This window comes from Pipra filicauda, unplaced genomic scaffold, assembly GCF_003945595.2.
Source record: "Pipra filicauda isolate LSUMZ 115617 unplaced genomic scaffold, ASM394559v2 scaffold312_size1046226_pilon, whole genome shotgun sequence".
In the NCBI taxonomy this organism is placed as follows: domain Eukaryota; kingdom Metazoa; phylum Chordata; class Aves; order Passeriformes; family Pipridae; genus Pipra; species Pipra filicauda.
In genome coordinates, this window is record NW_024104435.1 from 795,029 (window position 1) to 809,828 (window position 14,800).

The following is a 14,800-nucleotide window of genomic DNA, read 5'->3' on the forward strand; positions in this document are numbered from 1 at the left end:
CCTATGCAAATGAATGACAGGACTGTTGGATTTTCTGGCCTAGTTTAAAAAATGTGATTCCTTTGAAAGTACTATGTCACTGAAGCAGTTATAAAACAGTTCACCAGGACAACAGGTACAGGAATTTTTCCCACTCTACCACTAGCAGAAATTTCAGCATATGCCCAAGATGACATTTTTTGTAATTGTTGGAGACTAACATAGTTTGGAAGGCTCCCACAAACAATACAAACCTTTCCAGGGTTGCTGATTGTAACTGGAGAGTTTCAGAATTTAACTCCAAGGCTTCACTAATAATATTATCACTGAATTTACACAATTAAAAAAATTAAAATTGGACAGAATTTCTACCTAAAGACTGCCAGTAAGACTCCAAGGAAAATATCCAATCCACATATCCACACAGCTGTGATGAGAGAGAATGTTACACCAAATGTTATCCTATTTGTGGCTAAAGTTGCAAGTGTTACACAATTTTGTTTCTTATTGATGCTTCACACTTAGTGTCATTTGGGAAAACTATTTCCTTGGTTTTGTCCCTAGAGGAAGAGGGTCTTTTGTAATCTCATCAATACTATTTACACTGAATATTTGTGATTCTATTTATTTATCCCAACCTGAAAATATAAAACCAGCATGGGAAAATCACATGGTGTTTGTCCTCACTTGCACAAAATTGGGAGCTTCCGAAACAGGACTCACTTTTTAGTTCGCACTAGAACTGGAGTGTGTTAGCAAGGCTTAAAAAGACAGTGTGACACATTTCAAGTTTTGTGTGAAGCAAGTCGGAGGAGTGCCTGGGGTTTAATGCTGGCGAGAAGATACAGTAAACGATCTTTTTAACTTAAACTAAGCATAAAAGTCACTTGTAAGGGCCTTTTTACTTACGGCAACACCTCAGAACCTCAGGGAGAGGCGTTCTTCTGACAGGTTTGACGCCGTAGCTCCGCTTTTGCCTGCACTGTTTGTGCACCACAACAGCGTCAGCCACTGGATAGGTCTCGGATATGTGCTTGGTTTCTTTTTTAATTAAGCTATTTGAGAGCGTCCAAAGGAGGGCCACGGCCGTGGTGAAGGGTCTGGAGGGGAAGCCCTGTGAGGAGCGGCTGAGGGGACTTGCTTTGCTCTGCCTGGAGGAGACTGAGGGGAGACTTCATCGAGGTCTTCAACGTTCTTGTGAGGGGAAGAGGAGGGGCAGGCATTGCTCACTCTCATGACCAGCGGCAGGACTCGGGGGAACGGCATGAGGCTGAGTCGGGGGAGGTTTAAGTTGGACATGAGGAAAAGGTTCTTCCGACAGGGGGCGGTCAGGCACTGGAAGGGGCTCCTCAAGGCAGTGGTCACAGTACCGAGCCCGAGAGCCCAAGAAGCGTGTGAACAACGCTCTCAGGCACACGGTGTGACTCCTGGGGTGTCCTGCGCAGCGCCAGGAGCCGCACTGGATGTTCCCGATGGCTCCCTCCCATCCCGGGACACCCCTTCGCTCCGCGGCCCTCCCTGAGGGGGGACCCGCCCGTGCTCGAGCTCCCTGCGCGTGCGCGCTGAGCTCCCGCCACCGCCGCGCGCCGATGACGCACGGGCGCGGCGCGCGGCACCCACGCTCTCCCCCCCCCCTCCCTCCGGCCTTTCGGCCCTCGCGCGCTGCCCCCTCACGGCGCCGCCATGAAGGCGACGCCGCTCTCCAACTGCGAGCGCCGCTTCCTCCTCCGCGCCATCCAGGAGAGGAAGGTGCGGCGCCGGCACCCCCTGCCCTGGACCTTCCCCCCTCCCCTTTCCCCGCACCCGGGCAGCGGGGACTGGCGTGGCTGTACCCCGGCGCCGCCCCGTCGCATCCCGTCCCATGCCGGGCGCGGCGCGTTAACCCCGTGTGTGTCTGTGTGCCTGTCTGTGTGTCTGTGTGCCTGTCTGTGTGTCTGCGTGCCTGTCCGTGTGTCCCCGCAGCGCCTGGACGGGCGGCAGTGCTACGACTACCGGAACATCCGCGTGTCCTTCGGCGCCGACCGCGGCTGCTGCATCGTGGAGCTGGGCAAGACCAGGTGGGCGCGGGGGCTCGGCCGGGCCGCGGCTCCCGCGGGGCGATGGAGCCCCGGGTTCCCAAACCTGCCGGGGCGAACGTGGAATGTCCCGCCTGTGAGAGCCCGCGGGGATCGCTGTGCACGGATTTTAACTCCCGAAGCCCAAAAGTCGTAGTAGTTCAAGGGTAGGGCCATAGAGGAGTAGTGGTTTCCGTGTTGGTTGTGATTACAAATAATTTACAAATGGCAGAATTACTCCAGTTTTTCATCCCCTTATTCGCTGATTTTGCGTTCTTCCGCAAATCAAACGACTCTTTTTTTGCATGTGGAAAAGTGAAATATATCCCCTTATATAAGTATTTCGTTACAGTTTCTCATGTGTTGGGAGTCAGTTTTTAATCCTAAAGGATAGGACTGTGTTCTAATTCCTACATTTGGTTCTTCCAGTTGTTGACCGGAGTTCAAATATTCATGGAAAGCTTTGAATGAGAACCTGTCAGGACCGAGAATTACAAACTAAGACCCTAATTGTGTGCTTTTTTTCCAAGTATGCTATTTTGTTCCTAGTGGTAGGAGATTTTTTTTCCTGGTAAATTCTGTGACCTGATGGTTTATTTACATTTGCAGGGTTCTTGCACAGGTCTCATGTGAACTTGTTTCCCCCAAGCCAAATCGGCCCACAGAAGGTGTGCTCTTCTTTAATCTGGAGCTCTCCCCCATGGCTGCACCCGGGCTGGAGCCTGGCAGGTAGGGAGCTGTCTTAAAATGACTAAACATGGATGATAGAAGAGCCACTGTTTTGAAGCATGATCGTATTCAACTTAATTTTGTTTTAACAGGCAATCTGAGTTACTGGTGTCACTGAACAGACTACTAGAGCGATGCCTGAGAGATTCCAAATGTATAGATACTGAATCTCTCTGCGTTGTTGCTGGCGAAAAGGTAGGAAAACCTACGAATTCAAAGTGTTTTTAAACTAATAGGTGCATGTAGCTCAAGTTTTAAGATGATTTCTGTCTTATTTTGGAAAGTAGAAATGCTGATTTTAGGTTGACAGGTATTTTTAGCTTGCGTATCTGCATAGGTTTTCTGAACTGGTTTGGACCCTGCACACTCGAACATTTCTTTGCAGAATAAGGTGTAAATTGTACTTAAGTGTTACCTATTTTGTCATAATTAAATCTGGCGCACTGGGTATCTTGGGATATACTGAGGTCTTCCATCTTCTTAAGCAAAGACCTGAGCAATGTATGCTGGTTGTTTTTATGGCACAAAAAATGAACTTGTGTTGAAGAACAGCACCTTCTGTAGAATAATGTCTCGGATTGCCAAGCAGTTCTGTACTTTTCCCAGGTTTGGCAAATTCGCCTGGACATGCACCTGTTAAACCACGATGGGAACATCACTGATGCTGCCAGCATAGCAGGAATTGTAGCTCTGTGCCATTTTCGCAGACCAGATGTGTCTGTGCAAGGAGAGGAAGTAACCGTGGTAAGTTTTATTTAATCTCCCTCAATATCTTTGTACAGTGTGACCTTTTAAAATTAAATGTGTTTCATAAATAACTGTATTCTGGGCCGATTCCTTTCAAAGTACACTCCTGAGGAACGTGATCCTGTCCCCCTGAGTATCCACCACATGCCCATTTGTGTCACTTTTGCCTTCTTCCATCAAGGGTAAGATTTTGAAGTCTTTTGACACCAACAGCTTATTGTTAATTAAGCAGAATTTATTTCAAACGTAGAAAAGTCCTTAGAATACTTATATTGACAAGCTGATTTCTTAAAAGATTTTATCTGAGGTGAAATGCCAGGGGGAGATATTTCTTTGTTCTGCACAGTGTAACTAACCAGCAGCTTTCCACAGGTGATGTAGAAAACTTTCAGGGGGAGTATACCCATAGTTACTAATACATAAACCAACTCCTGTGTTTAATCGGTAGCAACTTGCCTCAAACTTTTACTGTTGCCTTGTATTCCTGATTGTAGGACCTATTTGTTGGTGGATCCGAGTGAACGCGAGGAGCGTGTGATGGATGGGCTCCTTGTGATTGCCATGAACAAACACCGGGAAATTTGTACCATCCAGTCCAGTGGAGTGGTTATGCTGGTGCAAGACCAGGTAAACCTTTGCCTTGAGCAGTTCCTGTGCTGCAGTCTTGATATGGAAATATCCCTGACATTTGGAAGCTGAGAAATCAATCTTTTATCGGAAAAGATTATTTATTTTTAGTCCTAGTGGAAGAGCATAGCACTGTGTACCATGCTGTGGAAGAAGTGTTGAAAAGGCATAGTTTTTGGTCTGATTTGCATCTTTCCCCCCCCCCCCGCCACCATGATTTGGCTGAGGGAATCTGTAAATTATTTCCCATTGCACTCTGAGGAAAGGCTGCAGGGTGTGTATTAATCTTTTGCATAACTCTTAGTGAATCCAGTCCCTCATGCTGAGGTGCCATATTTTAAAGTGTTTTTAATTTCTGTGATTTAAGTGTTTGTGATTCCTATGATGTTCTACAGTTTTAGTTAAAAACACCTTGCTTTCATGGTCTTAAACTGTTGTTGTGTGTATAACAAACAGATTCTGAGATGCAGTAAAATAACAGCTGTTAAAGTCGCAGAAATAACAGAACTCATTCAGAAAGCCTTGGAAAACGACCACAAAGCCAGGTGAGTGTTTTGGGAAGGGATGGAAATGGGTATTTTTAAGAAATGCACTAAAATGTAACCTGTAGTTTGAACAGCAAATCGCTTACACTTGCCTTTGATTTAAATAGCAAGTATATTTGAATTTGAAAATCAGAAACCATTTTTAGGCGTGGAACATCCTGAAATAATGCCTGTCCCTGAATGACTAGGAAAGAAGGTGGGAAGTTCGGCTTCGCGGAATCTATCCCGAACCAAAGGATCACTGCCTTCAAAATGGAGAGTGCTGCTGTTGACACCAACAACGTGGAAGAACAAGCAGGAGAGATCATCGCTAAAGCTGACCCTCCTTCTGAAGTGTATCTTTTCTGGGGTATTATCCAGGGGAAAACCAGGCTTCCCATCCTCTGTATTAACACTGCTACAAGCTAAACACACATCCGAGATTCCTCACAGATTCGGGAGCCTTCAGAGGAAACATCCTCGGCATCTTGGGTTTGGTTCTGACTGCTTTTAGGTACCTTAATTCCTTGTATAAAGTGTAAAACTGTGGTCGGAACTGTGATTATTACAATAACTGGAGAAGTGGCACTCTTAACTCCCTGCTAAGGCTGTTCTCCACCAGAGAGAAAAGATACACCTTAAAAATCAAACTGGTTTGTTCTCAGAATACAGAGTTTTACCAGCAAACACCAAGATTTTTCTTGACTCCTGCAGTTTTGCCAATCCAATATTGCACACTCCTGGGACAGCCCAAATTGGGGAAGGAATAGAGAACTCTTGGGGAGACCTTGAAGAATCTGAGAAGGAAGAAGCAGCAGAAGAGGAAGGTGAAAGTGAAGCAGCTGCTTTTGAATGTCAGAAGACAGAAACTGAGGATGCAAATATGATGAAGGAAACTAAGGAGGGTAAGTATTTATTGATCTCAATATCAGACATGCCTATTATATCACTTTAAAAGTCTAGAATTAAAATGTTAAGATTAAAAATGCTAAGAAGTTCTTAGCAAGAAAAAGCCACTTCACACATTTGCTGTTTCTACTTCACCTGGTCACTTCTCTTCAAAACTTGATTCCTGTAGTATAGGGAGGGCTCCAAATGAATCAGTAAGCCAGTCTGAATGTTTGTTACTTTGAAAGCGGTTATTAGTTACAGAAGTTGTTTGTACAAGACTGATCAGCAGTTTGTTGTTGATTGGGTTGTTTGTTTTTTTAGATGAACCTATTTTGCTGTCTGACAGCGAGGAGGAAGAAGTTGTCATTCTGGAACCACAGGAAGTACCAAGGAAAACAAGGTAACCATCCTGTGAAATTAGGAGGGAAGAGGAGTTCGTAAGGAGTATTTCCAGGAAGGACAGGATTTCGGCAAGGCCAGGGAAGGTTTCAGTTGATCAACGGGACAACAGAGATAGCTGAGAGTGAGGAGGTTTAAATCTGGGCTAGTTCACTCCTGTCTGGGGAGGCCAGAGCCTGGCTGGCCTTCAGCTGCCTGGAATAGTTATAGACAGACTAATCTTAATCATTCCAAAGAGATACTTCAGAGATTCTGCATGCTACACTAGAGCTAATGTTAAGTTTTATCTCCCAGAAGTGAGGTTTGCTGCTGTGTCCCTGCACTAGCCATGGAAAACCTCGTTGTTGTGTGCAGTGCACTTCCCAGAAATTAACTTAGACCTTGGCTCCGAGCGTGGTGGGTGGCTGCCCAGTTCTGGATGATCATCCTGTGTTCTTTTGAAATAGTAAAACTATTCAGTACATTCCTTTGATACAAATGTTGTTTGCTCACAGAACACAGACCAGCACGAAACCAGAAAATACAAGTAAGAAAGCATTTAACAAAAGGAGAAGAAAGAAGAGAACTTCTCGATAAAGCCATCATCCCTCCTGCAGAAATGCTGTACAATATGGAATTTGGTGTATTATTACTGAGATTATTTTTGTAGATAATTTTATTTTCTCCCCCCCTCATCTCTGGTTCTGCTTTTATGTTTATGTTAAAACTATTGTACACAGCTTTAAATAAAAAATTGCCTGTAACTGAAATTGCATGGTTGGCATCCAGCTGCAGTAAAAACTCTCTAGTTATCTTGAACCAACTTCCACATCCTGAAGGGCAGATACAAGATGCATCATTTTCTTAACAAAACAGCCTGTGCACAGTCAGAGTTCAGGTGGTAAAAGGAAAAGTTTCATACCAAGGTAAAGCTTCTCTTAAGGTAGCTGTTGAGTTTGTCATTCTTCACTGGGGTAGGTGATGTGCTGTGACTGAGATCATCTTGCCCATGTCCCTGCACGTGTTACCTTTTACTCAAACTGCTTTGTATAAAAAGCAATATAAATCCATGTACTTAACAAACTAGCATAGAACTTCTGCAGGATAATAGAGAAGCGACTCATACTTCAGCAGTGGAGTTTCTTAAAAAGTTTAATTAAATATTACATGCAACAGACAGGAATGCTTTCTTGAACTTATAGGCAAAGAATTATGCTCTGAACTTAGAATTGGGCAAAACAAAGAGATGAGGAAGGTTCCAAAATATCTGATCTGGGCGCTTTGTTTGAAAACAAGTCACACTGGAAACACACACGTATTTACAAGAGCAAAGTAGGGCTATTTTACATGTGACCTCAGTGTTACAGGAGCTGTGAACAGAAGTTACTGTTGCAGATGTTGCATTCCCCAAATGAAGTTAAGAATTTAATGTAAAAGAAAATATAAAATTGCTCCCAGCCATGCAAAGCTTTAGTCAAGTTGTGCTCTTTTAGAATGGGACCAACACACAAAACCTTTTCTCTTTCCTTGTTGCTAACCCAGTGCATTTTCTTAGCGTCAGTTCTTCCAACCCAAAGTCACTGTCCTGAGTACAAAAACGGGTGAAGATGCAGTTTCTTCTTAATTCCATGGTACCACCGGACTGTAAACTTCTTCAGAAAAAAGAACAGCCTTTGCACTGCTATTTCTCTCTTCACATATAACATTGCTACATTCCTTAGAGCCTTCTGTTTGAAAGGACTAGAAGTTAATGATTAGGCTTAACAGTAGTACAGTACAATTTGTTCAAAGCTTAATAGCAAAAGCTGGAATTGTCCCATGTTAACTTCAGAAAATGAGGCAGTGGAAAAAAGATAGTACTGCAGCAGCAAGAGCTGCCAGTGAGGAGGGAGGAACATAGTCATGCTGGGCAGAGGTGCCAGCCCAGGACTGATGCTTTTTTGTTAGGCTATAGAGGAAGGCATGTTGATATGGTAAAAGTAAAGCTGAGGGAGCATGGAAGAATTTTTCTCTGTGTTATCGGAACAGTAACAGAACGACTTCCTTGAAACTAGAGCAAAGGTGTTTCATTAGGCAGTAAATTAACACTGAAACCCCCTGAAGTCCGTTCACCTCAGTACTGCTACTTGCTCTGTTCTGGGGAAAATAATTCAAAACCTTCCTTTAAGTGACCCTCTTTCCAATGTTGATATTTCTCAGTAGTCTTGGAATACACCACTAAAAGGAAAGGGAAGACAGAACCCAGTTTCTCAGGAAGAGTGCCGTGGCCTGTTGTCTTCAAGTAATAATTGCCAGTCAGCATTGTGAGTTATCTTTCCAAGGTCATGAGCGTGGAAAACACATTCCTGTATATACAAACTCTCACCCCTGCAAGGTTAGAGTGTTTCCAATCCTAAGCACCAGACATGATACACTGTGCAGGCTGCCCCCAGATAGTTTCAGCTTTTACAGTGGCAACCTACTGAAATTAGGCTAAATAAAGGCTAGTGACCAATGAAATACTGTTCTCCCATTAAACATTAGAACATGCATAAAAGTCCAAGTGCACCTTAAGAAGCTCATATTGGCCAAAAAGGCCTCCTCTGCTGCATATTTTGACAGGATAAGCACCACTCGATAGTTTTGTAACTGAGGTGGTTCACGGAGGGCTCAGACTGCAGGGGTGGGGGCAGAACAGTACGTTTGTAGTTACTGAGATGAGACCTGTGAGTTGTCTCGCATTAATGTGCTTGCCAGCTTGACAGAGGGCTGATGATTTAAAAAAAATTAAATAGCTCCCACCCTGACAGCTGTTGGACATCTGTGGAGAGTTTATACTGCTCACTACTGGGTGCCCAGATAAGCAGACAGACAGCGTTGAATCAGCTTCAAGTCAGACGCAAAGGTATCACCTTGCCAAAAAGCTTTAGAAATGAATGCCAGTTTAAGATGGCAGTACTTCTCCTCAGTGGTTTTAAGGTATTAGCAAGACCAATAACATCAGATACAAAACCTGTTTATTGGCCAACCTGGGAATGGCTTAATTCAACCCCACTTCTGTGCACTCACTGCTTTACATGCAGAGAACAGCAGGTACAGGGCAGCATCACTCCATTTACACAGGCTGAAGGTAAACATCCATTGGATCTAATGCTGATTATGTTTGCTCATGTAACAGAGTTCCAGAACTAAGGAAAAATACAACCAGTTGGTCTGCATTTTTGCTGCGGAGGAACTCTCTCCAAGCATGAGGGGTGTACAGAATCCATACATTTCTGCATGTAGCCCATCCATGCCAGAAGACATTTCCTCCCCTTGAGGGCACAGAGCAGTAGTTCACCCTCCTGCAGTTTAACCCCTCCACCACCCTTAAAGAGGTCCAAGGTAAGCAGACTGAAGACTCATTTTTTTTTTTAGTAGGTATTGATGGGCTTTGGGGACAGCTAACATGTCCCTGGGAACTCCGTGGGTTTATTAGTATCAGTTTTACACATGCACAAGAAAATACCTGTAGCAAGACCATTTGCTATGTAGTGGCAGTGAGAAGTATGAACTGGTGTAGGAGTTTTAACTGTGCAGCCCCTGCAGCAGAGCATTCAGCCTGATGAAGCTCTGGCACTAAATCACAAGGCACATCCTAAAAGAGGCTCACGAGTCCATTCCAGCAAGGTGTTCTCCTCACAGCCATATAGTTTCTTCCGGTATAACAGACATGAAGCCACACTTTGGATCTATGCTAAGTCTCAGTTTAAACTAGACAGTATAAAAATGCTACAAGTACTGCTGTGGAGCCCAAGTCTTTCTTACCCAGAAGGAGAAAAAGCCCCACTATAATAGTGCACCCCTAATATTAACGTTTAGGCTATAAGTAGTTAGGCAGTCTCAGACCTCACACAGTCTGCATGGTTAATTCTGTGCCTGAAGAAAACATCTGGATAAAAACACGGTTAAAACTCTTTAACAAGATTGCATGTACAAAAGATTTACATTAAACCCTCATAAAACTAACTTCATAATTAAAGTCATCAAAGCCTGTATTCTGAGTGATCACATCTAGAATTCTGAACCATGTTTAAAACTGTACATCATTTCCTGGTAATATACATCTCTTGAAAAGATCAGTCTCTTGATTATTACAATAAGTTTAGTGTGTCTGGCGGGTCAATAAGCGATACTTCATGGTACCTAGAGAGGGAAAAAAAGACGCAGGATGTCACCTTGCTCCAGTGCTGTCTGCCACAAAGAGCAGCACACACACTGCAGCAACATCGCCCACAAGGCAGGAAACACTTTGGGGCTCGTTGGTGGCCGTGCCCACAGAGATTTTTAGGAGCATCAGGTATCACCAACTGTAGGAACATCAAGAAAACTCCTCCAGTTTCCACCTGACGGTTCTGGCAGACAGAACACCAAGTATTGCTCAACAAACCACCGTGCAAAAACCTGGGGAAGTCTCATCACCATTTCACTGAAGTGGTGGGTTTGGTGAGCGGAGCCTGCCTGAAGGCTCAAGGTGCACCCCACACCCTGACAAGCAGTTACGTGTTAGCACAACTCAGGTGTAACACCCCTGGCTTCTCCCAGCATCTCTAGAGATACTCACTTTGTACTCTTGTACTTTTCCCTTATGGACTGTTGTGTGTGCTGGGCTGCTTTGAGGTAGGTGTTGTGTAGGTCCATGAGGCAAGGCTTGATGTCTTCAAGGGTGTAGCCAGTTACTTTGCACAGGGATTCAGGCTGAGGGAAAAAGGAAAAGAAGAGGGATATTGGAACAGTTCTGTTCGCTTATGCTGACAACCTCCAGTGGAGTTTTTGGTTTGTTGTTGAAACTGTAATACCCCCCATCCCACTTTTCAAATACCAGAGGGAGCAATCCCTAATTAACAGCCCAGGAGCACGGAGGAGCTGCAATTCCTGCAGCCCAGCCTCAGCATTCAGAACTGTGTACAAATACACTAAACACACAAAGGCACGTGAGGGCTCACATTTGAGTGCTACATACCCAAGTTCGTCCAGTGAGTGTGTAGTCTGCTAAAAGAAATGCTGCAGCAGCAATAACTGATGGCAAGTATTTCAGGTAAGGATCAGCATCAATTAGACTCAGCTCCCCAAGGTACTGCAAGGGAAACAAGAAAGGGAGTCATCTACTTCCAAAAGGAAGAGGAAGATCATTTAACAGTGGCACCAGAACCCTAATTTAAGCTTTACAATCCTACCATCAGTTGGAGCAACAGCTTTTATTAGTTTCTACTTCATTTATCATCTCCTGCTAAAGTGTTCCCAACACATGCTTTTCCAGCACATTTTATATTTAGGGATATATGAGAACTAGAGGAAAGAACGTAGTCAGGTCTGACCTTTGCACAATGAGACAAAGGCTGCTGTTTTAGGAGCTCTGGTAGCTACCATACAGCTAGGATTTATTAAAACTTTAGCTGAAATGTTATCTGTGCTCTGCTTTAGAAATTACCCTCTGGATTTAGAGCTTGATGCTTGTTGAGGGGAAAACCAAAACAAAAGCCCTTTTTAGCCAAAGTGGGTGGGTATGTGTGGCAATTTTGGACAAGAGAGAGGGAAACTTCTATCTAGCAGTGAAACAACCCCCAGTTTAAAGTTCTTTAATCTCTGCCTGCTCTGAGTAAGTGTGCACGCTTGAGCCAGGCCAAGTGCCAGCCTCTGATAAGAATGGAGTATCCCAAACAGTAAGTGCAATAGGAGCATTAGCTTCCAGTAGTGTGGCACCACTTCTGGAGGAGCACACTTCCTAATAATGTATATATATATATATATCTGCAATGGAACACTCTAGTGACATGGGCTGAGCTAGTAATTCTTACTTACCATTGAGAGGCTCTCCATTTTAGCATCTGTCTGCTGATGTAAAAAGTACTGGGTGAGGAACTGGTTGATTGTTGGAGCTGCCAAGTCAAACGACAAAACCTTCAAAATTAAGTGCTCCATCCTTAGAACCTGCTTCTTGGTATAGGTGTCATCTGTGATGTAGACAAACTCGGCTACTTCGGGAGGGTAGATTTCTTCAAACTTTCTGCCAGGAGAAATAGCTATGAGTAAATAATCGAGTGCTAGAAAACCAGATAACCAGCAACATTTAATGAAAGTGAGCACACTCGTTTAAATTCTGACTTGGGAAGCAGCTGGCAGTGGCACCAAACATGTTTCCTGCACTTGGTTCAGTAGCTCTTGAATCAGCAGAACTTGAAATTAGAGAGCTACAACAGCCTGATATTTTAGGACTAAGCAGTTTGGGACTTGGAGTTACTGAAATTCCAGAAGAACCCACTAAACTAGTAATTGGTGCAAGCCAAACTTTCTTTTCACATGCCTTATGCATATGCATACTTCAAATACTCTTTAGATACCTGCTGCTGCAGCTGGAAAGGATAAATCCTCACTCTAGGGCAATCTACAAAGACAACTGCCAAGCTTTTAGGTGCATAACTCCTGATTTTTATTCTAGTGTGAAGCCCTCCTGAGTCAGCCCGGCTATAGGCAGCAGAACAGTGATAGCCACAAGATTTCCATCCGTGGGAGACCGGCAGGTGGAATCTGAAATGAAGTAATTTCACTTACGATGCAAGCAGCATGGCTGCAGTACCCACAAGCTGAAGCTTTCCTCTCAAAACAGACATTGAAGAAAGAAACCTATCAATGTAATTTACAGCTAAGTGCAGGGTTTCATTCTGTAGTTTGTATTCTTCTCCAACTTCCACCAGCCAGTCCACAAGAATAGCCCGCATGTTGTTTGTGATGTCAGGTTGCTTCCTCATGTAGCCTATTTTAGGCTTGCATTTCACCTGTAGATTTAGACAGACAAAGCTGAGTTTGGACCAAGCACTGGTAGGGAAGCAACTGTTTAAGCTCAATTTACCATAGTTTAAACAAATCAGAAGTAAATAATGGTAAGTTCAGGATCAGTAAGTTATGTTTCTTGCTTTGCAGGTTCCATTCAGTGCATGGCACAATAAACCGGTCTTATGCCTACAGCATCTTATTTCTCCCTTTCTAGCAAGCTTTAATTTAGTCACTATAGTAGTAACTCATGTTTAGATGCATTTCCCAAACCCAACCCCCTCCCCCATAAGCTGTAAGCAAATTAGAAAAGAGACAGCAGCTCACCTCCATTTCCCTAAGGTACGTATGGATTTCGCTGATATAGTCTGGCACATTATTAACGTTGGGTTTTGTCTCTTCGGTTTCTGAGGTTATTGAAATATCCATAATACTTGGAGAGTCTAAGCAGAGGATAACAGCCATGTTAAAATGGGCACCATCAGAACACCCCCTCAACAGCACAGGGAACCTTGTGCAGGCTCTCTCAAGTAGACTGGGAGTTGAGGAGGCTCTAGGGAAGCCAAAATGTTACGGTAACAGGGATTTTTCCCCTTCCCCTTTCTCTTCTTCCCCCTAAGAATAAAGGGATGGAAAACTCTCTTGCAATTACGTAGTGCTGAGTCCATCCCGCGTTACCTTGCTACATAGATGTGGATCCTGCAACCTTAGAGTGTGGCTTAAAACAGGGCTGGAGTCCCAGAGCTTTTTGTAGACTGCAAAGTGGACCACAATGAAGTGACCCCTCAGATATTCACACAAGTCTTACAGAAGACGGATCTGGCAGTTCCCATCTTTCATATAGTGGGAAGAAATACTTGCACCTCTACAGGGTATTTCCTGGGAGAAAAGTCTATTACACCTCAGGATCTGACTGAGTAAAGTCCCCATCTAACTCTGTAGCGGTAGCAAAGGGTGAGGCCTTAAGGCCTGCTCTCGTCTTTAATCTGGTTTTCTCTCATGAGGTATTGATAGTTAAACTTACAGTGTAAACTTAAGAGTATAAAACTTCCTGGGACAAAAGCGCAGAGGCTCAGGCAATGGACTGAAGAGCTGTTGTATCATGGTGACCAGCTCGAAGGAACCAAACCGGCTCCTGAGGCAAACCAGACCCGTCTGTGTCCCGAACTGCTCCGGGACCTGCAGCCCCCCATTTCGCTCTGGAAACCATTTCCCGGGTAAGACCTCGGCACGACCCCCCACGCTTGCCGGGGGCAGGGCGCTCAGGGGAAAGCAGGTGGGAGCCCAGGGCACACCGAGGCAGCGCTGCCCTGCCCCGGGGCCGCGGGATGTCACGTACCGAAGCTCAGCTCCATGGCGTTGCCCAGGGGGGCCAGGGGCCGCCGCTCCCCCAGGACACACACGGCCGCACGCAGCCCCAGCGCCGCGTCCTCCTTGTGCCCCGCCGGGGCGCCCCGCGGCCGCCGGTCCCGCTCCCCATCGGGCTCGTCCACATGGATGGAGAAGGGCTGGTGCCTCCCCGCCGCCGCTCCGTGGCCCTCGCAGCCGCCCCGCGCCGCCTGTGGGGAGAGCGGCCGTCACCGCCCGGGCCCTGACAGCCCCCGCCGCCCCGGAGCCCCGCTCCCCCCACCCCTCACATCCCGGCCCCCTCACCTGCAGGGAGAGCCCCGGGCGCTCCTGCGCGCCCCGCAGCACCCCCAGCGCCACGCGGGGGCCGGCGGGCGGCGGCGCCGCTTTGCCGCCCGGCGGGGGGATGTTCTCCTGGTTCTCCTGCTCCAGCATGGCGGCGGCGGGGGGGGGCCGGGAGGGGCGTGCGGGGACACAGCGGGGAGAGAGCACGGCGGGGGGAACGCCGCGGCGGGGCCGGGGCGGCGGGGCCGGGACGGGCGCGCCTGGAGCCGCCCGCGCCGTTCAAGTAGCCCGCGACTATTGAACCGGCCAATGGGCGAGCCGGGCGTCACGGCCGCGCCGGATGGGGCGGGAGGGGCCGCGCAGGGAGGGACGGAGGGAAAGAGGGGGAAAAGAAAAAAAAGGAAGGGAGCGGCCGTGACGGGGGAAGAGCCGGGGCTGAGCCGCTCCCCC

At 46.2% G+C, this 14,800-nt stretch overlaps 2 protein-coding genes across 4 annotated transcripts; one reads left to right on the plus strand and one right to left on the minus strand.

Annotated features, from left to right (window-relative positions):
- The first annotated feature begins 1,618 nt into the window (after nt 1–1,618).
- Nucleotides 1,619–6,699, plus strand: EXOSC9 (exosome component 9). Of its 3 annotated transcripts, XM_039383516.1 has the most exons (13): nt 1,619–1,728; nt 1,942–2,036; nt 2,643–2,762; nt 2,855–2,957; nt 3,369–3,506; nt 3,609–3,691; nt 4,004–4,136; nt 4,593–4,681; nt 4,870–5,016; nt 5,375–5,565; nt 5,873–5,951; nt 6,245–6,346; nt 6,445–6,532. In XM_039383516.1, the coding sequence occupies exons 1-12, from the start codon at nt 1,663–1,665 to the stop codon at nt 6,321–6,323; spliced, it is 1,323 nt and encodes a 440-aa protein (XP_039239450.1). In that variant the 5' UTR covers nt 1,619–1,662; the 3' UTR covers nt 6,324–6,346; nt 6,445–6,532. The 3 variants fall into 3 exon arrangements, with proteins under 3 accessions (XP_039239450.1, XP_027597604.1, XP_027597612.1); XM_027741803.2 differs by lacking the exon at nt 6,245–6,346 and having other exon boundaries at nt 1,620–1,728; nt 6,445–6,699; XM_027741811.2 differs by lacking the exons at nt 1,619–1,728; nt 6,245–6,346 and adding an exon at nt 2,463–2,562 and having other exon boundaries at nt 1,947–2,036; nt 6,445–6,699.
- A 2,209-nt stretch (nt 6,700–8,908) lies between these two features.
- Nucleotides 8,909–14,555, minus strand: CCNA2 (cyclin A2). Its single transcript, XM_027741824.2, has 8 exons — nt 14,372–14,555; nt 14,058–14,277; nt 13,046–13,161; nt 12,500–12,723; nt 11,750–11,954; nt 10,911–11,024; nt 10,512–10,645; nt 8,909–10,093 (listed from the first exon to the last, which is right to left on the minus strand). The coding sequence occupies exons 1-8, from the start codon at nt 14,498–14,500 to the stop codon at nt 10,042–10,044; spliced, it is 1,194 nt and encodes a 397-aa protein (XP_027597625.1). The 5' UTR covers nt 14,501–14,555; the 3' UTR covers nt 8,909–10,041.
- Nucleotides 14,556–14,800: the final 245 nt, after the last annotated feature.

Bases quoted from the DNA above. Each gene is read 5' to 3' on its own strand.
- EXOSC9 (XM_027741803.2), top strand. From the start codon at position 1,663: ATGAAGGCGACGCCGCTCTCCAACTGCGAGCGCCGCTTCCTCCTCCGC. The intron at 2,763-2,854 runs GTAGGGAGCTGT...TTGTTTTAACAG, and splicing joins CCCGGGCTGGAGCCTGGCAG to GCAATCTGAGTTACTGGTGT. The intron at 5,017-5,374 runs GTATCTTTTCTG...TGACTCCTGCAG, and splicing joins GCTGACCCTCCTTCTGAAGT to TTTTGCCAATCCAATATTGC.
- CCNA2 (XM_027741824.2), bottom strand. From the start codon at position 14,500: ATGCTGGAGCAGGAGAACCAGGAGAACATCCCCCCGCCGGGCGGCAAA. The intron at 11,955-12,499 runs GTAAGTGAAATT...TTCTCCTGGCAG, and splicing joins GCAGCCATGCTGCTTGCATC to AAAGTTTGAAGAAATCTACC. The intron at 10,094-10,511 runs GTGAGTATCTCT...TTCCCTCTCTAG, and splicing joins GAAAAGTACAAGAGTACAAA to GTACCATGAAGTATCGCTTA.